We start from the raw sequence: 23,685 nt of genomic DNA, 5'->3' as shown, positions 1-23,685 counted from the left end.
CAGTTCTAAAAAACAGTTCAAACAGCTATTGCCATCTAAACAAAGATTACATTGGAACTATAATGGGACCGGAATATGGCAAATTTTTCTTTTCTCTGGGAAACTACAGACCTCTGTCTTTAAATCACAAAGAGGCCACCACATAAAAAGTCTAAAAGTTTGCCTGTTTTGACTTCAGGAGTGGAAGGCTGAATTATTCACACTACCTCTCTGATAATACCTTATTATTACTGGCCTTTGAAAAGGCATTGCTTGCTGCTTTTTAAAATATATACATATTCCTTTGTATCTCCATTTCCACTTCCATTCATCCCTTAGGCAACCATTCTAATGTGTTATGTGTATTTTTTCATTTGTATGTGTTCTCATAAAATACATATTTTTAATTTTGTGTCCATGAATTTTCATTTTTGTAAATGATTGTGCATTATATATCATGTTCTCTGACATTTCTCACTCAGCATTATATTTTTATGATATATCCATGAGGCGACATATAATTTATTACTTCTAACCGCTAAACATTACTCATGGCATGTAATCACCATTTTTAAAATCCTCTCTACCCACGATAGAGACTCAGATTGCTTCCAATTGCCCATCTCTACAAGTAGCACTGCAATGGATATCTTCATGAATGTTTTGTTAGTACATGCACAAGAATTTCTTCGGAGTAGGTACCAACGGTACTATTGGAGAAGGTCCCCTTGGTACAATTTTCCAAGGGTACAATTCCTTCTGGAATTGTAGGATCATTAGATAAGCATGAACTTAGTAACTATCCAGAGGTGCATTCCCACAGCAGAGCATACAAATTTCCATGTCTTGTCTTTCTAATTGTTGCCAAAATAGGTAATAAAGTGATATCTCATATTTTTCTGATTTCTAGTGAGATTGAGCATATCTTCATGTCATTTAAAAAATTTAGGGGTTTCCGCCTCTGAATATTTTATTATTATTTAACCACTCTTCTATTGGCACTCATTTACTGTCCATGTCAGTTTGCAGATATTTAAACATTTATATCATCTCATTCTCTTATCTGTCTCTTAACCTTAACATTTATGTCTGTCTTTTAAGAAAAGTTCTTAATTTCGTTAATCAAATTTACCAATTTTTTTGCTTTATAGTTGTGCATTTGAAGTTTTTTTGTTCTATGCCTTTGATCATAGAGATATTCTCATATATTCTGTCTAATTTCATAGTTTTATTTTAATATCTGTGTCTTTATTTCACCTAGAATCCACCTTTACATTTGGTAATAGTTAGGAGCCAAGATTTATTTTTCTGATTATAGTTAGGCAGTCTTCCTAATAGTCTTCTAAACAATTCACAGTGATATGTAGTATCATCTTTATAAAATATTACATTGCCATAATAAATGGGTATCTTTGAACTCTGTTAAGTTCATTAGTCTATATGTTCTTCTGACAATAGCATACGAATTTCTTTCTATAGCTTTGTATTGTTAATATTTGATAAAGTGTTCCCTTCTTTTGCATTTTTAAAGTTAATTTAAACATGTGTGGACTTTCATTCCGTGATTTAAATATTAAAATGAACTTCTTGAATTTCTTCAAAATTAAACTGGAATTTTAAGCAGAATTGCTCTAAATAAATATATATATGTATATGTAAATATACATATATATAGAAAGAGATTAATTGATCTCCTGATAGCATCACTCAATTCTGATTATGAAATCTTTCCATAATTTCTCTATATGGACTTATTATATATACTAAAGATAATTCAAGATGCACTATGGAATTTGCTGCTATTGGGAATAGTACCAACTTTAATTTTCTACTAGACTACTGTTTGTATAAACTAATTATTATGGGGTAGTCTTAGAACTATCAAAAAAAATTTTTTTTTTTTTTAAGCAAGGTAAACCTTGGTTAACCTCACAGACTGCAAGGACCTTGTTAGTTTACAATCTCATATTTTTTTAATTTAGTTTTTAAACCTACAGCACCTGGTCTTCCTAGGAGGTCTCCCATCCAAGTACTAACCAGGCCCGATCCTGCTTAGCTTCCGAGATCAGACGGGATCAGGCTTGTTCAGGGTAGCATAGCCATAGACTCAAAAATCTCTTATGTGTTCTAAGATTTTGTCTATGAGTTCTATTTTTTTCTAGGTATATCATCATATCAATTACAAGCCATACATTTTCCTTCATGATCCACACAACTCTTATTTATTTTTCTTTCCTTATTGAATTGTCTCTAACCTTCAGTTCTTGCTCTCAATAATAAACTGTATCTAAAGTTTATCCATTAGTTCTTCTATAATCATAGTTTGACAAAAGTTTTTATCATAATTAAATGTTGAACTATATCAATTGCTTTTTCTGTATGAACTGAGGTATAATAAACTATGTGGACATTTACAATAAATTTTCTAATGTTAAACCATCCTGAATTTCTGGAATAAAATCTACTTCATCAATGATATATTATCTTTAATATACTTTAGATAAAGTTGGATATCATTTAGAATTAACTCATAAATAAAAAGGAATTATATTTTTATTTTCTTGTGTTGTCCTTATCTGGTTTTGGAAGCAAGATTACAACAGTCTTTTAAAATAAGCTCACAGTACAGATCTTTTTCTATTCTCTAGGACAATTTTATTAGAGAGAATTTAACAATTTTTTATAAGTGGAAGAATTCATCTGTAAAACACCTGGGTCTGAATTTGGGGGGATATGAAGAAGAGGGCTTTGACTGAGTTTATGCTTGTTTAGTACTCATTTGTATAACCAAGTTCTCTATTTCTTCCTGTGAAAGTATAGATGTTTTGTATATTTCTAGGAATGTATCTGTTTTATTCAGTTTCCAACTATATTAGGATATAATTATCTGTAATTTTTATGACTATATTTTATTTTATGATAAATCTGATCTCTGATGGGTTTACAGTATTTCCTTTTTCATCCTCCACTTTGTGTTTTGGCATTTTCTCATTGCCTTTTTTTCTTTTTCCTTGATTATTCTTGCCATTGGTCAAACTTACAAGCCTTTTCAAAGAACGAGATTTTGCTTTTCTTTATCTTCTGTTTTGTTTTCCATTTAACTTACTTCTACCCCTATTTTTGTTATTTCCTTATTTTTTGTTGCTTGGGGTTTACTTTATTGTACTTTTAAAAAGTGTTCTTGATTTGAATGCTTAGGTCATTTAAAAAATATTCCAACCTCTCCTCTTACTGCTGCCTCAGCAGTTGTGAGAAACACCTGCAGTCCTGGTGGGATGACTGGTGCTTGGAGCAACAAGGTCGTCAGAAGCAGATGTGGACTTGCACACAAGGACACGTTGCAGGGAGGGCACACACGCCTGACCTATTCTGGGACTTCTTGCTCTAGAGACGAGGATGGGAAAGAGTTACCGGAGAAGAAATAGCTGATAACACAGTTGTGGCCCTGAGGCTGAGTCTGGAAATTGGCTGTAGTTTATAATTGCTAACCTGATAGTAACTGATGATGTTTTGCAAAGCCAGCTTTGTGAGGGAGAATAAAAAGCCATGGCAACAGGGGTGGGGGATGCTAGCATTGCCATTCCTTGCCATTCCTCCTCTCCCTGATCCATGTTAGTAAAAGCATTTCCAGACTCCGACTCTTCTCCCTAACTGTCTCCGCAACAATTGGCACCCAATGTGGGGCCCAAAGAAGAGGGTGCAGAACTATGCTGGAAACCAAAGAGGTAAGTCTGCTCATGGTAAGCGACACCTTCGGCACAGTTTTTTTTAGCACATTTCCAGACAACACTGGAAACCAAAAGGGGCAAGTCCACTCAGAGTAAGCAGCACCTTCGGCATAGTTCATTAGCACACAGTTCTAGCATGGGGAATTCTCCATCAAAGGTGGAGACCCAGTGCATTAAGTTATTGAGACACTTACTGTCATCTTCAGGAGTAGAAGTGAAGAAAAGTCAATTTCATGAATTGTTTTTGTATATAGGTAGACATTGCTACTGGTTCAAGCCAGAGAGAAAACCTCAATTAAATGCTAAAGTGTGGAAACAAGTCATAAGAGCTTTGCGGAGAGCTCATCAACAGGGGGATCCCATCCCCGTTTCTGTTTGGTCTTTATGCACTTTAATTTCTCAGCCTTTACAGCCTCTGCAGTCTGACTCTGAGGGCACTGCAACTGACTTGGCAACACGCCAAAAAGAAACTGAACCTGTTTATGAAAATCCTATAGAAATAGAGTTTGATAATGAGCAAGAGGAATCTACTGAGTCCTCATCTGAAGAGGAATGTGGAGGCTGCATTCCTCCCAGTAAAGAATCATATCAGGTTCTTTTGGTCCAAGTAAAAGCAATAAATCAGAGGTTAAAGCAACTGCGATTGGGGCCAACTGGAGGATATTTTCAAAAACCAAGAAAGCCCTCTGCACCACCTGTAAATACTTTATTTAGGGCCGATCCTTCAGTTGCTCGTCCTGCTTCATTTACTTTTCCTCTTTCACATGATTTGACTAAGGAAATAATAGAGAAAGAGAGTAGCCGAGAAAATCTTTCTAGACAGACAGCTACTCCTCAACTGATGGGGTTCCCTATAGTGAGACAGGCATTTCCTCCTAATGCTCAATTTCTTCAGGGTGGTATTAATGTACAATATACCCCATTGGAACATAAATGCTTGAGGATACTTAAGCAATCTATCAATCAATATGGTATGCAGTCCACTTATGTGACAGGTCTTTTAAACAATATAGCCACAGAACGACAATTGTTAGTGGCAGACTGGGAAGCTATTATAAAAACTGTGTTAGAACCAGGTCCTTATTTGCAAATGAAAACCTGGTGGAGAGAGGAAGCCCAGCAGGTGGCTTGTAGAAACGCAGCGGAACCTCCAGGGGCTACTCTTGAAGAACTGACAGGTGCAGGAAACTTTACCACCATTGAGCAACAATGTCATTCGACTGAAGAAACCTTGTTGCAAGTGAAATTAATAGTGTTAAGAGTTTGGTCTCGAATGGAGCCACTTGGGAAGCATCCTCAGTCGTTCACTAAAATTATGCAGGGTCCTGGGGAGAGTTACACCGATTTTTTGTCTCGTCTAAGTACGGCCATTGTCAGGGCGGTGGCTCTTCCTGAAGTTCAAGAGTTACTCTTAGAATCTCTAGCTTATAAAAATGCAAATGCAGAGTGTCAAAGGGCTTTAAGGCCCCTGGAAGCCCAAGGAGCACCTTTAGAAGAATATATTAAAGCTCATCATGATATTGGCTCTTTAACACATCAAGCTAATTTGTTAGCAGGAACTTTACAGAAAGGGTTTCAAAGTTCTCGAATGAAATGTTATCAGTGTGGGAAACTAGGGCATTTTCGAAAAGACTGCAGGAGAGGGAATGAGGGAGAAGGAAAAGTAGTTTATACAAACCCCACGGTAGGGAACAGGCCTCTAACAAAAGAAAAATTAGAAGTGTTACAGCAACTAGTAGACAAACAATTGGCCAGTAATCATATTGAATCCTCCTCTTCTCCGTAGAATTCACCAGTATTTATTATAAAAAAGAAGTCAGGAAAATAGAGAATGTTAACAGATTTATGAAGAGTTAATGCTGTCATACAGCCTATAGGAACTTTGCAACCTGGGCTCCCTAACTCCACATTAATTCCCTGAAATTGGTTTTTAAAGATTATAGATTTAAAAGATCCTTTTTACAGCCTCAAGATAGAGAAAAGTTTGCATTTACTATTCCTACTCTAAACAGTGCTCAGCCTACTCAGTGATATCAACGGAAAGTATTACCCCAAGGCATGTTTAATAGTCCTACCATGTGCCAAGCATTTGTGAATATACCTTTCTAAGAAGTGAGGGAAAGGTTCCCTCAGGGACTCATGTATAAATGTTTTTATTTGAAAAATTACTCTGGAAAAGTATGGCTCGAGATAGCTCCTGAGAAATGACAAGATTCTGTTCCTTATCAATATTTAGGATATAAAATTTTGCAATAGAAAATTACTCTTCAAAAGATAGAAATTAGGATGTTCTCAAAACTCTTAATGATTTTTAAAAATTATTAGGCATTATAAATTAGCCCTGTCCTTCCCTCAGTATCACCACATATGCTTTAATTAACTTATCCTCTATTTTAGAAGGGCCTACAGCATTGGACAGTCCTCGGGAACTATAACTGTTGGCAGAAAAGGAATTTTAAATACTGTATTATTGAAAGACACTCTTGTAGTCACAAACTTGCATTGCTCAGGTTTCATTATTGTGTGGTAAAGGTTCTTTCTCTAACTTGGAATTTAAAAGCTATTAATGATTTCCTTTTTCTTCTATTGGTTAATTAGTCTAAAACTTAGGACATTTTAGCATGGAGTCAACAGTGAAGATAACATGATTTTGTATTGGAGATGAGAAAAGTAATGACTAAATTACAAAATTCAGTGCTTTTTAAGGTACCTCTCTGTTCCTGTTTCTGTTGACTGGTCATCAGAGGTCCGTGGAGAGACTGGACGCAGTCATATCTCCCGTACCATGGCCAGGCTGCGGGATGCCACCTCCTGTGCCCTGTTGTCAGGTTCTGTTTATTGTCTTTAGTCTTGTCTAAGTGGTAGGTGGCAAACTTCTCTGGGTCCACCCGCACCCAGGAATTGTCCTTGTCTGAGTGTCTGTTTTGTGCTGTTTTGTGTTCTCTGCACAAGTGATGGGGGAAACCGGAGTTCATAGAAGACACCCTTGGGGTGTCTCCTGCAACATTTCAAAGAAGGAGATGCTTACAAAACAAAAAGGGGGAATATAGAATACCCCGAGACAAAGGCTTAATAGAACATTATATATTTTAAATTTTTTAAATCAAGATGAACAAGGCAGCACAGGGGCTCATCGGTGTTGGGTGAAACGGGCCAGTGAGCCTTTACAGCAGCCAGTATACTACAAGGATCTGAAAGGGGACTGGGTGCCTGCTGAGGTACTGAAATGGGGCCGAGCTTTTGCTTTTATCTCTACAGGAACAGAGAAGCTTTGGGTCCCAGCCAAGAATGTCAGGCTCTAGGAGCAGAGAGAAGTGGTGGGTTGTGAGTGAGTCAGGTCAGGAGATAACTCCAACTTCTCTATTCCTTGCAATGACAGCCCTGATTACAGCACAGGTAAGTGGAGTACAAGCTGAGACAGGAAATTATTCATATTGGGCATATGTGCCCAATCGCCCTTTAAATAAGGCAGTGGGATGGGGAGATGCTTCAGTGATAGTTTATGTTAATGATTCTAATTGGATGCCTGGGCCTTATGATACTAGAGGGCCTCTCAGGCCTGAAGAAGAAGGGAGAGTGATTGAGAACTATACAGTGGGAACGGAAGGGATGCCAATTTGCATGGAAGCTGGAGAGCACTGTTTACAGTTAGGTGCTCAAGCGTGGTTGACAATTTTGCAGACTTCTGAACAGAATGCTGGGGTAGGTCACTTGTTTTTGTTAAGTATGATAGGATTTTAAAATGTTACAGAACCTGTGGATGACACCTCTCCACCAGATTTACCGTGGTGTGCCACTCCGAAAGTTCAGACGCTTGAATATTGGGCTCAGTGGACTCAGTGTCGAGCTGAACAAGCTTGGGTTTTAGTTAATACTTCCCATGGAAGAGTCATTGATTGGAGTCCTTCTGGCTCCGCCCAAGCAAAGGGAGGAAAAGTAAATTTGCGGCGGCACCGAAAGATAGAGAATGGTTCAGTAAGTGTTTTTTCAGACGGAACTAGTAATAACACAATCATCTGGCATGATGGAGGGTCCCCCGCCCCCCCCCCATCTCCTCAACTACCCCATCACAGGCTACAGAATCATATTTGGAAGTTAGGAGCTGCTTTATTTCCCACGCATGCCTGGAACAGTTTCATAGTTCAATCTGGGAGTTCTTCTCATATCACCTTTCATTAGAATGTTATTCACTTTGCTCGAGCCTGTGTTCGGCTCCCGTATATCATTATGAAGGGCAAGGTGAAGTGGAACGAAACTTTAGGTTATGTTTCATGTAAATACTGTTCTTTTTACACTTGTATTAACTCTTCTATTTCTTTTAACAAGTCATATGAAAGCTTATATATTCTTAGAGCTAGAACTGGAGTATGGATGTCGGTTAGACTGTCTCGACCCTGGCAAGACTCTCCTGCCACTATGATATTGCAGCAGCTGATGGACCATGTTGTAAGAAGAGCTAAAAGATTCCTTGGCATGCTGATCACTGCTGTTGTGGGTATCATCGCTGTTACTGCTGCTGCTGCCGCGGCTGGAGTGGCTCTGCATCAATCTGTACAGACTGCTGATTATGTTAGAACCTGGCATCGGGATGCTGAACAGTTATGGACTTCTCAAAGACAAACTGACTCTGTATTGCAGTCAAGTAGCAGATTTACAGCAAGCTATTATATTGTTAGGAGATCAAATTGTTAGTTTGCAGAAACGTGTGCAACTTAAATGTGATTGGAATACTACTTCTTTTTGTATAACTCCTGTATTGTATAATGAAAGTGTGTTTGAATGGGATAAAGTAAGACAGCATATTTTGGGGTATGGTAATGCTTCAGGTTTAATTACAGATTTACAAATGCATATTGCTGACACTTTTCAAAAGCACCTTCCTGAATTACAGGGGATCGCAGTGCTACAAAGCATGGTCAATAGTATTGAGGACTTACATCCTATTCCACAAATTCATGGGTTATTGGCCTCATCTATCGCTTCTTGGATTGTAATTTGTTTGTTACTTATTTTTCTTTGTTTAGTCTGGAAGAGATTCTCAAGAAGCCAAAGACTAAGAAAGACTCAGGCCGTTGTGTGCTCAGTAATGCTGAATAAAATGCAGCAGAAAGAAAAGGGGGATATGTTATGAGAAACACCTGCAGTCCTGGTGGGATGCCTGGTGCTTGGAGCAACAAAGTCATCAGAAGCAGATGTGGACTTGCACACAAGGACACATTGCAGGGAGGGCGCACACGCCTGACCTATTCTGGGACTTCTTGTTCTAGGGACGAGGATGGGGAAAAGTTACCGGAGAAGAAATAGCTGATAACACAGTTGTGGCCCTGAGGCTGAGTCTGGAAATTGGCTGTAGTTTATAAATTGCTAACCTGATAGTAACTGATGATGTTTTGCAAAGCCAGCTTTGTGAGGGAGAATAAAAAGCCATGGCAACAGGGGTGGGGGCTGCTAGCATTGCCATTCCTTGCCATTCCTCCTCTCCCTGATCCATGTTAGTAAAAGCATTTCCAGACTCCGACTCTTCTCCCTAACCATCTCCGCAACAGCATTCAGCACCCCATTTCCTACATACACGTCCTAGGTCAAGCCAGCCTACCAGCCAGTCTACCCATGGGTTTTTCATATTTCCTGTTGTTTTTCATTTAATTTTCTGAATATTACTGCCTGGGATGCTACTGTTTCTCTTGAGATAATTTGAAGAGAAGGAGTCAGCAGTCTAGGTGCATTCAACTAACTTCGCAAGAACTAGAAACTAAAAATTATTTTTAATGGTTATATTCAGGCTTACAATTTGGCATTCCTCCCAAGAAGTTCTCTCCCACTAATACAGTCCTCCACTCTATCAGGTGATATTTTAAAAGTCAATATAGATGATAGAGTTATTCTATTTTTTAAGGAAAGGAACACAACTTAAAGACTTACATTTGTATAATAAAATCAAAAATACTTCTGTCCAAATTCCAAGTTTTCTGTGAAGTAATGGGATATATTGATAGAATGAAGTGCTTTCTGAACCCCTGAAACTCTAAATCTAAACATTGTCCAAAAAGCATAGGTTATTAGGGGGTCTCATCTCTTGAGTGTCCTTATCTCACTTTACGATGCTCTGTGCATGGGCTGTGATAATTAGTAAAATTACTGTTAAGTTTACAAGGAACAGGATTATCAAGGTTTTTCCCAAGTAGGAAAATCTGGGCTACAGAATATATACATCAAATGACAGAAAAATTTAACTTAGGTAAAGCATTTATTTGCTTTTTTCAACAGTGGAGTTCATCACTTATGCCTATGTATAAATGAAGACCTAATAAAATTTGAATCAGAAAATAAATCACAATAAAAATGCATTTTTATTTTATGTTGTGGGTTGGTTAAATAATAAAACTTTACATCTGAAGAAAGTCTGATGCAGTAAAATGTCTATCAACATAAATATACTTATTTGGTATTACCAACAGCTCTGAGGTTAGAGAGCAGTTATATAGTGTACATTTAAATACAGAACTTGAAAGGTTAAATAACTTGCTTACTCTGACACAGCAGAAATTTTTAGGTCTGGGACTAGAGCCTACATCTTACTTGCTTATTTATTTATTTGGTATTTAATTTTCCTACCCTGCTGCCAAACAAGACAGGCAAGGAGAAAAAAGTTGGGTCGAGCCAGCATAAAAGGAGAAAAAAGAAAAATATTTTATCTAAGGAACTTCTCCAAAACACATAATATTGTGTTAAAATGTTATTTATCTTTATCCAAATATAATCTGTGATCAAAGGAATTTATTTTCTAGAGTGTTCATGCCTATAGAAAGAGTCTCAATACATGGACCTAAGAAACAGGGATTAATACTGCATTCTTTTTTAATGCAAGCTTGTAATTTTTAATAGTCAAATATTATCTATTTTAGTTAAAAAAAATATTCAAATTTCTATCTAAAATTGCAAAGCTGAAATAGTCTTACTAGTCTATCTTTTCTCCCCTTTAACGGTACAAACTCTTGGTTTTTGGTTTAGAAAGTGAGTCATGTGTAACTACAAAAGAAGAGATGTTTTTCATAGATGTGTACTTATATCCCATTGCTCTTTTTAAGATGTAGCAATTAAAAGTTTTAGAAAATCTCGTTGCATTTTCACATACAGAGACATAAATATTACTAAACAACTTTTATAATATTCCCTTTCCAAATTTGAATAAACCTTTTTAAGTCTGTCATTAATAGCTAGAAAAGGGAAAGGAAGGGAAGAATAAAAATGGAAATAAAGGAGCAGTCAGGAAAGAAAAATGAAGAGGACCAGCATAACATATTTTACTAAGTGTTTTGAAAACATTCTTATTTCTTGCTAAAAACTTATTAGTTAAATTGTCACTATCCATTTAACAAGTGAGAAAACCATAACTGATAGAGGTTAAATAACTTTATAATCTCACAGGAGAAATGTTGGATAGGAAATTATAAAATGAATTGTAATGAGTCAACTGGAAAATGCCCAGCAGGCCACAGAACAGAAATGGGTCATTCCATGAAGTCCTAAAGAGAGATATCACTGAACTGAGGCCCTGCAATTGATGAGAGGGTGAAATGAGATGTCGTATATTATAGTTGAGTCTTCCAGGCTCAAGATGTGCCACACAAATAATATTTAGACCATTGGGGACACTCAAAAAATGGAAGAGTACCCACTTCAGGATTATGAAAAAAAAAGCACTTGGCTCTACACAGTGTTCTTAGGGTTTTATCTTGCTAATTGTCCCGAAAGGTTAATATAAGTACATACCAACATTTTAGTGTAAGGCTCCCTAAGAAAGGGGGAAAGGAAGAAACATACCCCATCTAAAGATGGTCTCTGGAAGCTTTGCACGGGTATTGAGAAACAAAGCAAAAATAAACAAAAAGTAAAGCCCTAAACTATAATTAAACCTAAAATTTCAAGAGAAATAGAGTTTAATAGAAAGTAATCTGCAAAATTATATTAATAAAGTTTAAGCTGCATAGTTACTAATGTGTACCAGAGTACATTTCTACTTTTTTTTTTTTTTAAGAAATATTCACTTTTCGTTTCAGCAGGGCTTGCTGCTCAAGTTAGCTGGGATGAGAGCTGGTGCAAAGATGCACAAATGGGGACTATTTTGAGCCTGAAGGAGAGAAAGCATGCCTTTGTGGACTGGACCTACAGAGAATCCCATCAAGAAGAGATGTGCAAATTATACTTAACTTTTATTGTTAGGAAATGTTGACAAGTAACCCGAGTAATATTAATACAAAATATTTTCATATTTGCTTAAAGCACACTGAAACCTTATTATCTTTAATTGATATTTAGTTGAAATCACCTAATCTGTTTAGCTGTGGAAATGACACCTCACTCCTTGAGAGTTCAGAATCGTGTACAAAAGTAAAATATGCGGAGGATTACTGCAGGGAATGATGAAATGATGATGTAAGGAGAGAAATAGTTAATCATTTCTATAAATATTTAAATAATAATTATTTACACCACAAGCTCCGGAGAGTATAGAGATCTTTCCTTTCATTAAAAGATAACACATGATCTAAATATAACTTAGCATTAGCCCAATAACTCTTTATGAGAAAAACACAAAAATGAAAAGACTAAAAGTCAAGTGCCACATGGTATTAATGAACCATTCCAAATTTTTCTACATAACTTTATTTTTTTCTAATCAGCTAGTCTATACATGTGTATGTTTGTGTGAGTACGTGTGTATGTGTGTGTTGTGAATTTTACTAAATTTAGAAAAATACTCAGTGCCCCACTATAGTTTGCATGGATAGATACCGTTCAGATATTAGCTTTTAAAAATTACCTTGTGTATGTTGTACTTTCAACAATTTTATTTTTCTGTCACCTTAGAGAGCTGTAAGTTGGCAGGTCCCAAATGCTAAAATTGTATTTGAATAACTTATGCCAGGCATCCTGTATCACAAACCTGAGTGCTTATTAATCTGAGTTTGGACATGATTTCCTTATTCACATTAAAAATTTCTTTTTTTTTGGTCTTTGCCAATAATTTATTTAGTATAAGTTCACACAACTTTAAATAAAAGGACAGCAATATTGCATGAAGAATGGGATCTTACTCCCAAATCTAATGAAATTGTATTGAATGAAATATGTGGATGGACGGTTGGACTTTATCATATCTAAGTTCTCTTCCATTTCTAAGATTATATGATTGAAATCCTTTGAACTTACCTAAATATTTTGGATAAAAATATTCCTAGAAAGAAAAGAAAAAAAGATTATCTTAGCAAACCTATATTTCACTATAGAGTTAAAACAATTTTAAAATGTGTTTTTATTTTAAAGATGCAAACAAATTATATATAACTGTTATTTTCACATTATAACTTTTTGTCTATAGTAAAATATATCAGGAGTAGATCATTAATAATATTAAGCTAAGAAGATGCTTAGGCTTAAGTCGATATTGATCAATAAAATCATGCTTCAAAAGCTTCTAATTTGAAAACAGGTTCAACTGAAGCTATTAAATGTAATCCTACATGCCCCCTTTTTGTAAATCCTTGAATTTTTCCATCATGATTAGATACCCATTTGAAACATTTCATGTCATGCTGACTACATACACCAGATTCAATATTAAATAAAACTGACATCATCTAAAGTGAACTGAAGTGTACTTTTATCTTTTAGTATCATAGGCATAACTAATACCTTACTTATTAATTGGTTATGTACCAAAGTTTGGCTGTAAATAAAAATTGGGACTAAGAAATGAACTTTACCAAAGAGAGAAAAATGTTTAAAATGATTTCTAATGGAAAGGTTCCCAAGCTGATTCATAAACACCTCCTTAAGCCATAACATATCTAATACACAACATTAATAGCACGAGGACACCTCATGAGAAACCAGTGTTCATTCACAAAAATGTACTCAAGTATAAAACATAACTTCATCCAATACAGAGTGGAAGTCCTCACTGTTACCTCCTCTCACATATAAACCCACACAACACTTACCTACTCGTTTTAAGGACAGGATCTTCCACCAGGTATTTCAGACAGCAGTGTTGTCTTCTACTGACCAAAATCCAGGAGGATAGGCAACAATGAATGGGTTCAAAAGGAAATTATGCGATGGTGAAAGACATATATTAGGGGTAATGGGGAGGTAAACAATAGGGTAGAGACTGGGAATGAAGTCTAGGGTATTAGAGACGTGGACAGTGAGTGTTTGCGAAGAGATAGAAGTGAAAAGTAACAAATGCTTTTTTCTTTCCTTTCATTCCTCCTATTTCTTCCTTTTCCCCTCTATCATATCTTTCTCTTCTGTGAATGAGACCAATGTCAAAATGAGTGGAGGATAGGATGCACATTAATGAATTTCCTTTTTTCACTATCTTCCCTTCTCTCCATTATGTCTTCTACCTCACTCCCCATTTGCTACTCAGAGGCTAAGCCAAAAGAACATATCTACAGTGTTAGAAATATATAAACAAGTATTTATGAGTGATATAATCATATGGTATCTCAGGCATGCAGATTTGCCTTAAAATATTACAGCAAAACAAAACAAAATTAGAGTCGACGGGGTAGAGAATAGGCAAAATAAGTGTGACAGACAGTTGATCATTGTTGACGTGGGAGGAAAGTATATTAGGATTTATTTATTGTTCTGTCTGGTATGTATTTCAAGTTTTCATAATTAAAATAAATGTATGCATGTGCATGTGTGTAGGTCTATTTCTTGCAAAATAAGAATACTCTATTTTAGTGTATGGAATACGATATTTTAGTCTTGCCAATGGCTTCTTCACAAAAGCAACAAGACTGAGAAAACATTTTGATTCAATCCCAGAAAGTATTAAAGATGAATCTTTAGTGTACCTTGAGAAAAAAAATTTCTTTGAACCTACTAGAGTATGTGGAGGTAAAAGAATTAAAGAAAACACAAGTTATTACTATCTTAAGCAAGTTCTCTAACTACAGAGATTGTTCTTTCTTGTTATAGAGATAGTCTCATGGTCCCAAGAGCCATGGAAGAGGTAAAAGAGGTACTTTGTATATGTTTTCTTCCTCAGGTTCATCTCAGGAAAAATATCTGAGGTAACCATGAAGGTTATCAAACTTGAATTCTCAAGGTCATCCTCACCTTAATACTTAAAGGCACTATTTATATTCCTGCTATCCGTACAACATGTTAGAGAATATTCTTTCCCAGGAAATAAGAGGACTAAAAATAAGGTGTAGGGGTCCCATATATCTGTATGATATATAGGGGTCTTTATGATTAGATTCTTAAAAATAACTTGGACACATTTATACACTAAAGATATAAGTTCTAACTCCAGGGATGACTGATGATAAAAAATGGCTCAGGAAACTTCCCAAGGGTTTATGGAATAAATTAAAGTATACCCAGGAAACGCAGTACCAAATGAGTTCTTCAGTAAGCATTTATTGAGTACCTATTATGTAGCAAGCTCTGGATGAAAGCCTGATTAAAAATGCCAATGAAGAGATTTAATGAAGTATAGGGATAACAATGCAACCACATGTGCCTGAGTGCACGTGTGCACACACACACACTTTATACTTGAGATGCCTTTCCCCTTCACACAAAACTACCAAATTCTGGATGGGAGAAAGTATTTACAGACTATGAGGTCTATACTGTTCGCTGTTAATGAGGTATAATTGAATTATAGTTTCATCAGAGCACAGTGCTTTTGGCAATACTGTTTTCCTAACAAGCCCACCTTCCTTTGAAGGTCCTTCCTCCTGAAACGCTTCAGTGGTTACAGGTGGAATGTAACATACACAATTATTAACTTTAAAAAAGAACACAAGAGAACAAAGACTCAAGTTGGAAATGTTCTGTCTGTAATTGTATGCCCAGGTATGTTAACATTAATTTTCATGAGTTCTTACCGTTTCAGGGTTATTTTCAAAGATCTCCCTGGCTTCTTCTTTATTGCACAGTTCTTCGATGCATTCTCTTTCAAGATTACCCTCTTTGGTTTCTTCAAACATAGAATTTGCACGACGCTTCCTAAGCAGGACTTGTGAAGCATGTTGCTTTGACAAAACTAAAGGAAAATTTAAGTTTATATAAATAAACTTTTTATTTCTCCACCTAAAATGTATTATTTTATTAAAAATTGAGAATTAAAATCATTTTATGTCTGTAAATTGTATGACATTTAAAATCAGTATAGTCGAACTGAGAAAAAAAAATGCAGATACACAGCACTTTGGTTAAAAATTCAAAGAGCAGGTTTGGTGTGTAGCTATTGCACTCATATAATGATCTACACAAATTATTGAAGTTCTTGCTTGAAGTCAAACATAGCAGACAATATTTACTGTTTACTTTATAACTACATTGGAAATAGCATCACGCTGAAATGACTATGTCAAAAGTCAGAGCCGTCTTTATGCTATATTAATAAACTTTCTCAATTTTAATGGAAAACTTACATGATTAAGGAGGAAACTGGGAAATGCAGGAGTATAGTTCAATTCGCTATATAAAAGATATTTAATAAGCAACATCCTTAATTATTCATACAAACAGGAAAACAAAAATTTATGGCAAAAGGGAGACCACACAGAGGGTTCCTGAATAGCTAGTGACTAATCCTGTCATGCCCTCGATGACTTTCTTCATTCTCTAATGAACGGCATTTCAATCTCATCAGAACACTCCCCATTTATTTGTTCCCCTTGACACAGCTGTCTAATTTATAGTCCCCACATCCACTCCTCACATTCTCTCATATATGCACACCCATCAGGCTCCATGACTCCATCATCCTACTCTTATCAAGTTCACAATACTAACTATAATGGTTATCAGCCCTCATTTTACATGACCTACCAGCAACATTTCATAGTATTGGTTATTGCTTCCTGGATATAACATTTTAACCTTGCATACAGGTCATTGGGCATTCTTCATTATTATTATGTATCATGGTCTAGGCCCTACTCATCTCCTTTTTTTGATGTCTTATTATTGGTTATTTGAAGCTTATTTCTTGGTTCTCTTCTCTACCAACGTTCACTTCCTTGACAATCTCATCCTCTTTCATGGCTGTATCCTAATAATACATTATCTCTCCAGCCCAAGCCTCCCTCCTCACTTCAGATCATATGTCCAATTGGCTAAGGGACTTCCACCTGGATAACCATTAAAAATCTCAGTCATGGCAGGATAAGAGTGAACTTTTAATTTCTCCTCTCCATAAGACTGGCTCCACTTGAGGAAGTTGATGGAAACTTCTAGGTGTTCATGCAAACAATTTTGAAATAATTTTTCATTCCTCTTCCCCCCTCACATCTCGATTCCATATCATCATGAAATCCTCTCAGCTTTCTCTTCAAGAACAATAGAAAATAAGACCACTTCTTACTACCTTAACTGTTATTACTGGTAAATTCTGTTTTCATTTTTAAACTTCCATAATTAAAATTAATAAAACATGTCCTTTAACCAACTATGAGCCAAGATTAAAAAAAAAAAGGCAATACTATCTATAGCACTTGAATATGTGAATATCAGTTTTGACAAAGTTATTGCTAGTTTGCGGAACTTAAATATTTAACTAATATTGTTCATTGTGACAAAAAAAAGTGTACACTTTTTCAAAAAAAATTAATATTAAAATGATTAATATATTACTTTTTCTTTGGTAGTATAATATGTATTTTATTATTTAAAAATATTTAATGGCAGCATTATACAGAATATCGAAAAAAAGAAGGCAAAGAAAAAAATTGGTAAGTTTGGCTACACAAAAATTTTTGAATAGCTGGATAACAAACTTAACATAAAATTCAACATCAAGCAACATATTGGAGGAAAATATTTGAATCATATAGAATAGAAAAAAATTACATACAGAAGTTATAAGCAGTTTTTACAAATTAAAAAATTAAATAAAACAAGGATAAGCCAAAAACAGGAATCTATGCAAAATTAATTCAAAATAATTTAAATAGAATAAAATATAAAGAAAACAACGTAAATAAAATCATATAAAGATCACTACATAAAAAATTATATAGGCAATAAACATATGAAAGGATGTTCAATACAAATATTTTTTCCCATTAAATTTCCAAAAATAAAAAACTGATAATATCAAGTATTGATGAGGATAAAAGAAAACAAGTATTCTCGTACATTGGTGGTGCAAATATAAACTGGTAAGCATTATTGAAAGGTAAATTGGTAGTATCTAAAAATTTAAAGCACATATATACTTCAACTCAAAAATTCTGCTTTGAAGTTTGTCCTACAGCTATGCACTTCTGCTGGAAAAGGCAATGCATAGAATGTTTATTGAAAGATTACAATCTTAAAAAAGTAAAAACAACCTAATAACTATCAAGAAAGGAGTGAAAACTAAACTACAAAATACACCTATATTATGGAATAAAAAGCAGCTATTAAAAAGAAGGAAGATATTTTTGCTCTGAAGATCTCCAAGATATAGTAAGTTAAAAAATGGAAACTGTGGATTGCCATGCCTATAATATCATCCTATGTATAATAGCCAAACTTGTAGAAACATAAATATTATGTGGACGAATTCGTAGAAAAGATGGAAAACACACTCAAATTACTTTTTACAATTATATTTGAAGGAAAGAATAGAGAGTATAAAGTTTTGGTTTTCTTATTTTATTATAAGAACACAACCTAGTTTTTTAACGAAAAAATTTCAAAGCACAAATAAAATCTACAAATAATTTTTTAAATCCAGAGTTTAACCACAATTGGTTCTTTCATTAAGATGAGCAAGTAATATAAACAGCTAAATTTATTTTTCTCTTATTTCCTTTATTACCTGGTAATTAATATGAAACAAATACTCAAAGTTGACAGTAGAAGGAAGAGAAAAAAAGCAAAAGAACTAACTAAGATAAAGATTAAATCAAGACTGTGTTTAAAGGATGCTATCTGTCAGCATGGTATGTGCCAAGTGTATTATTGCCTGATAAATGGCAGCCCTATAAACAATGAAAGTCCGACATGGGCAATTATCTCACTTATTTGAAGTAGTTTTAAGCATGCTACTTTATAATAAATACATCAAAAACTCGGCCCATCTGAACTTCAAAGCAAATAGGTGAGTCTTTCTGGGGAAAATTATAACACTTTCTTTGAAAGATGAATAGACTGATCCAATAACAAAAATAATCAAGGTCAAATGCACTTAGGAAACAAACCATAAACATCACTCTTTAATTTCTCCCATATAGAATATTGATATTTAAGAATATCTCTTACCTTCAAGGGCCCCCACTGCAAGACACAGACCAGGTATAATAACACATACTATATTCACGTTTGTGACAGGGGACATTTTCAACTGTCCAGGGAGAACCAAGACATGGTTTAAAGGAATGCCCACATAAGTTTATAAAATTTGAAGGAAACGTAATAACTCCTATTATTTCAGAGATGATGCAACTCAGGTAAAGAGTATGCAAAATATTTGCCTTACATTATAAAGCTAATAAATAGCAAAAGTATGACTTAGATCACAGACATCTCACTGCTCAGACCTGTGACCATCCATTACTATTTGATGCTTCTCAGAAAACGCGCACATGTTTCTGAGTTGACTGATGAGAGGAACAGTAAAAAGGAAAATTGTTACACCTCTGACCTAAAAGATAATGAAGCGAACAATAAAAAATAAGTATTATCTAAATTTGAATGTTTAGGTTTTATTTTATCCAAGTTTAACCAATAATGCTTCAAATTGGCATGGTACTTAATAATTTTCAAAGTATATGTTAGTTATTTCATTTGATCCTCATAAATAATGAAATAAACTAAAAGATAAAATAATCATCCTCTTTTTCCTATTGAAGAAATTGGAGTAGAAAGAGGTTACATGATTTGCCCGCGGTCATAGAGCTAGGAAGTAGTGCTAAATGAGACAGGAATATAAATATACCTATCATCTTCTTAGTCTAGTGCTCTTTCTCCTGTGTAGTTTATCACTCAAATGACCACAATGTACTCAGTTAAAAAAAACAAGAAATTATGTGGTTGTGGAGTGGACAAGTTTGACATCTTAAATAAGACATTTATTGTCCTTTATAAAATAAACCCATCTATCTAAGTGTGGGCTTTTGAGAGTCTACTATTCCTTGTCAAAAAGATATAAACAAGACATCACAGATCCAAACTAAGAACTATAGAACTGTAGGATGAGACAAATATGTGGTGAGAGGTGATTTTTAACAGCTGTCTCAAAGTCTGTCTGCCCCAAATCATCTACCTAACTGGCCTGCAGGAATGTCTAGAAAGTTCCATTATTTCTCATCATAATAGCCATGGCACATAAACAGGTAAATGATGTTTTTGCATTATCTCCTTTAATACTAATCACAACTGTTCCAAGTCGATAGTAAATTTCCCATTTTATACATGAACTAAAACTCAGGGAAGTTGAGTTTAATTTTACCAAGTTCACACAGCTGAGAACAGAGCAAACCAAGCCTGCCTCCAAAATCTGTTCTCTTTTTGCATTATCACATTCTCTCTAATCATTTGTTGCACTTCTTTAGATTAAGGTTTTTCAAGAAAGTCCTTGCTAAAATCCAAATATGTTGCTTGAAAAGTGTTACATTCAGATTCAAAATTTTAGGTTATTATGTTTAGTTATGAATCTTTCAAGATTAGAAGAATGACTGAATCTTCTTGTTTTTTAACTTGTCTAAGCCATCCCTTTCTTCAAAATAGTGATCACAGCAGGTTGAACAATTATCAGTAACATAACTATTATTCAAACACTATCTGGAATTCTCTTTTGAAACTGTCTTCACAGCCTTCACATGTTTCCTTTAATATTTTTTGTGGGAGTAAATCTTTGTTTTTTTTTTTCAGCATAAGTTTGATTGTCTTATTTCCAAAAAAGTAATTTATTATTACTGGTACTTCACTTACGCACAACTGCTTACAGGCAAATTCCTCCATTGTTCAATTCAGTTTGACCTTGGTCAAAGGGAGGTCCTGCCTGCGGCCCCTTTTCCCAATCTATTGTCCTGCTCTGTTGCAGGGTGGGAGGTCAGGATCACAGATCTGCAAGTTGCCTCAAACTGATCAGTCAGATGAGGATAAGGTAGCAAATGAAGGAGGTCCAAGCTTTAGGATAGCTCATCCTCTGAATCTCTTCCATTCTGCTCTCTTGTCCTTTGCAAAGGTGTCCCCCCAAAAGCTCATTTATTTTTAGTTTTGCTTTCTGTCTCTCCTTTCCCCAGGCCCTTCCTATCTGGTTTCCCAAGAATGAAAAACTATCCCTAAAAGAATGTGCCTGCGGAGAGAATCTTTGGCTAGCATTTGGGTTAGCAGAGTGTTCGAATCTTTGTTTCTGCTTCAGTGTGGGATGAGGTCAGGGAAAATGGCTTTCAAAATACAAATAGAACAACTAGATAATATTTTGAAAGATATATAATTGTTGTTTCATATGTCTCAATTATTGAAATGGCATGTTTTCTTTAATCAAAGCCTGAAAAAAATAGAATTATATTAATACATAAAAACCATTAGTTAATAATGATAGTAAAACATATGGCCAGATATTATAAATTTTAAATTTTCACATATTAATTAACTATAAAACATTTCATTTAATAAATATTTCTCCTACAAGAGATTTCTAATTGAAGAGAAATATTTTAAAAAATGAAGAAATATCTAGATTTTTAATTAGGCATTCATTAGACTATATAATTATTATGAATTTTCAAAAAAGTATGCATTAGCCTTCAGAAAGAAATGCTGTCTGTATGTATGCTATACCTAAATTATTTTTTTGTTTCTTTTAAAGAAAGATATTACCCTTGCTTTTCTGTAAATTTCACATTTTGTTTTGTATTGAGGTCTATGTTGCTGAATAACTGATTCTTCTCATATTATTATGTTAACAGTTAGGAAAATGTTACAGAAATATTCTCCCAAGATGAACTATACCTCTGTCCATCAGGAGTGAGCAGGTTGACTTTATGAAAGTCAAAGATTATAAGGGATTGGTCTAGATAAGGATTAAAATCCAGGAAAGAAAAAGAGGAAATAATCTGTGAATTATATACCATACATATAAAGGTGAGTTCTAAAAGATTTGGATGAGAAGAGCCGAAGGCTGACAGTTATTTAGAGATAGGAAAGCCATTGGTGGCATTAAAAAAAAAAAAAAAAAAAAAAAAAAAACTATGACCATTGACCCCCATTCTAGGACAGATCAATAAATGAATAGGAAAACAAAGCCTCAATTTTTTAGCCACAATAAAGTGAAATGGACCTCTCCTTACTCTAAGATTTAATTATAACTCTAATTTACAGCCCTTAGTTTAAGGGGGGAAAAGAATAAATCAAACACTTTGCCATTGTCTCTGTACGATTAAAACCATTAAAACCTTCAATTTAGCCATAGACAGAGAAAGCAGTCCATTTAATTATTCTTTCCAAAACAAGAAACACTTTTACCCAAAAGACAGGACAGGCAGCCTATTACCCAGAAAAAAATTACATTGACCATCTTTTACTTGACTTGTTTGTTCTCAACAAACATGTTGAGAACTTGTTTGTTGAGATGGAATATAGTAATTACTATATTCCATCACAGTTCAGAATTTGGCAAGGTATGAAGAGAAATTTTCTATAGCCCTCTCTTTTCTTTTCTTGATTACGTTGCCAACTGGCTATACTTCCTGAATCTGCAGCAGGAGGTCTCTTTTATGACGTACAACAAAATATTCACGCAATCAGCTCTCCTTGTCTTTTTTGTCTCCTAAACACTAGGACACTAAAATACCATCTGATTTTGACGTCATGTGTCATGTACCAAGATTTTACAGCACAGGAAATGTTTTGTTTTTTGTTCTATTTGACCTATTTTTTTAGGATGGCATCAATTAATACTATTAGTTCACTGGACTGTGTCTGCATTTATGTTTGGAAAAGCAACAGGCAAACTGTTCCTGGACATTTTTAAAGGCAACAATAAAAGAGCTGGCCTAATTTTGTAATATCCCACTTCTGCATTATCTCCCAGAGCTTCCCAATAAGGAAATCTAGGTATGCTTAGAGGCTTGAAAAATGACTCTCAATCTCAATGGCTTCCTTTTTGACTCTTACATTATTTACTTTTTAAAAAGTGCTGATGTGAAAATGAGATAATTTGGAATATTTATATATCATCAAGTAGGGTTTATAATTCAATACAATTTTTGCCAGCCTTTCAGAATTCCTGGTTGACATTCCAAAAGGCTATAAGACATAGTCTAAATAACAATGGAATAAAATTATAATTATTAAGAAAAGGAGAGAAAGTTACTGGTATAAGGTGTCAGGGTAAAGAAAGAAAACAAAACAAGTAATAAGGAAAGGGACACTTAACATATAGAAACTCAGGCCTCCTTGAAAAAAAATAATAATAACCACAAAGTCCAAAATCTACTTGTCCCCTTCCATAGCAATGAAAATAATAACAATAATTTTTAAAAAGCATTTGTGTTCTACTTGAGAAGTCATTATGGACTGAATCTTTATGTCTTTTACAAATTCCTATGAGGATGCCATATCTAACCAATGTACTGTATAGTTGAAACTAATAAAATAAATATTTTTTTAAAATGATGTCAGAGAGTATTTAAAGGTCCCATTAAAATGATAAAGAATTTTTTTAAAAAGAATAACCCACAACAGTTGAGAGAATGGCAAGAGTCATTGCCAGATAAGTGACTTCAGGCAATTCTTCAAGCTGAAAAGCTAGTGAATAATCTGTTGATGAATAAAACAAAGGAAAAGAAGTCTTTACCCAAAATACACACAGAGAGATGCAATGAAAGTAAGAATGTTTTTGCCTTTTGTAAATAATCCTCAGAAAGTCTCTAATACAGCATTAATGCGAAAGAGAGAAAAAGGTAATTAGAAGTAAGGAGATTAATTTGAAAGTTCAACAATGACACAC

The 23,685-nt window shown here is 34.6% G+C and overlaps 1 protein-coding gene and 2 pseudogenes across 1 annotated transcript in view; 1 reads left to right on the top strand and 2 right to left on the bottom strand.

Moving 5' to 3' along the window:
* Positions 1 to 23,685, bottom strand: part of PROS1 (protein S) — a 73,061-nt gene that overhangs the window by 37,160 nt on the left and 12,216 nt on the right. The window contains exons 2-3 of the mRNA XM_016165180.2: positions 15,623 to 15,780; positions 12,921 to 12,945 (exon numbers count right to left, since the gene is read on the bottom strand). Of these exons, the coding sequence (XP_016020666.2) occupies positions 12,921 to 12,945; positions 15,623 to 15,780 (183 nt within the window). The remainder of the gene's footprint in view (positions 1 to 12,920; positions 12,946 to 15,622; positions 15,781 to 23,685) is intronic.
* On the bottom strand, positions 1,968 to 2,086 carry LOC118602157 (annotated as a pseudogene).
* LOC107520924 lies at positions 3,549 to 10,099 on the top strand (annotated as a pseudogene).

Source organism: Rousettus aegyptiacus, unplaced genomic scaffold (assembly GCF_014176215.1).
Source record: "Rousettus aegyptiacus isolate mRouAeg1 unplaced genomic scaffold, mRouAeg1.p scaffold_m13_p_4, whole genome shotgun sequence".
NCBI classification, from domain to species: Eukaryota; Metazoa; Chordata; class Mammalia; order Chiroptera; family Pteropodidae; genus Rousettus; species Rousettus aegyptiacus.
The sequence above is the reverse complement of the archived record's forward strand: the minus strand, read 5'-3'. Positions and strand labels throughout refer to the sequence as shown.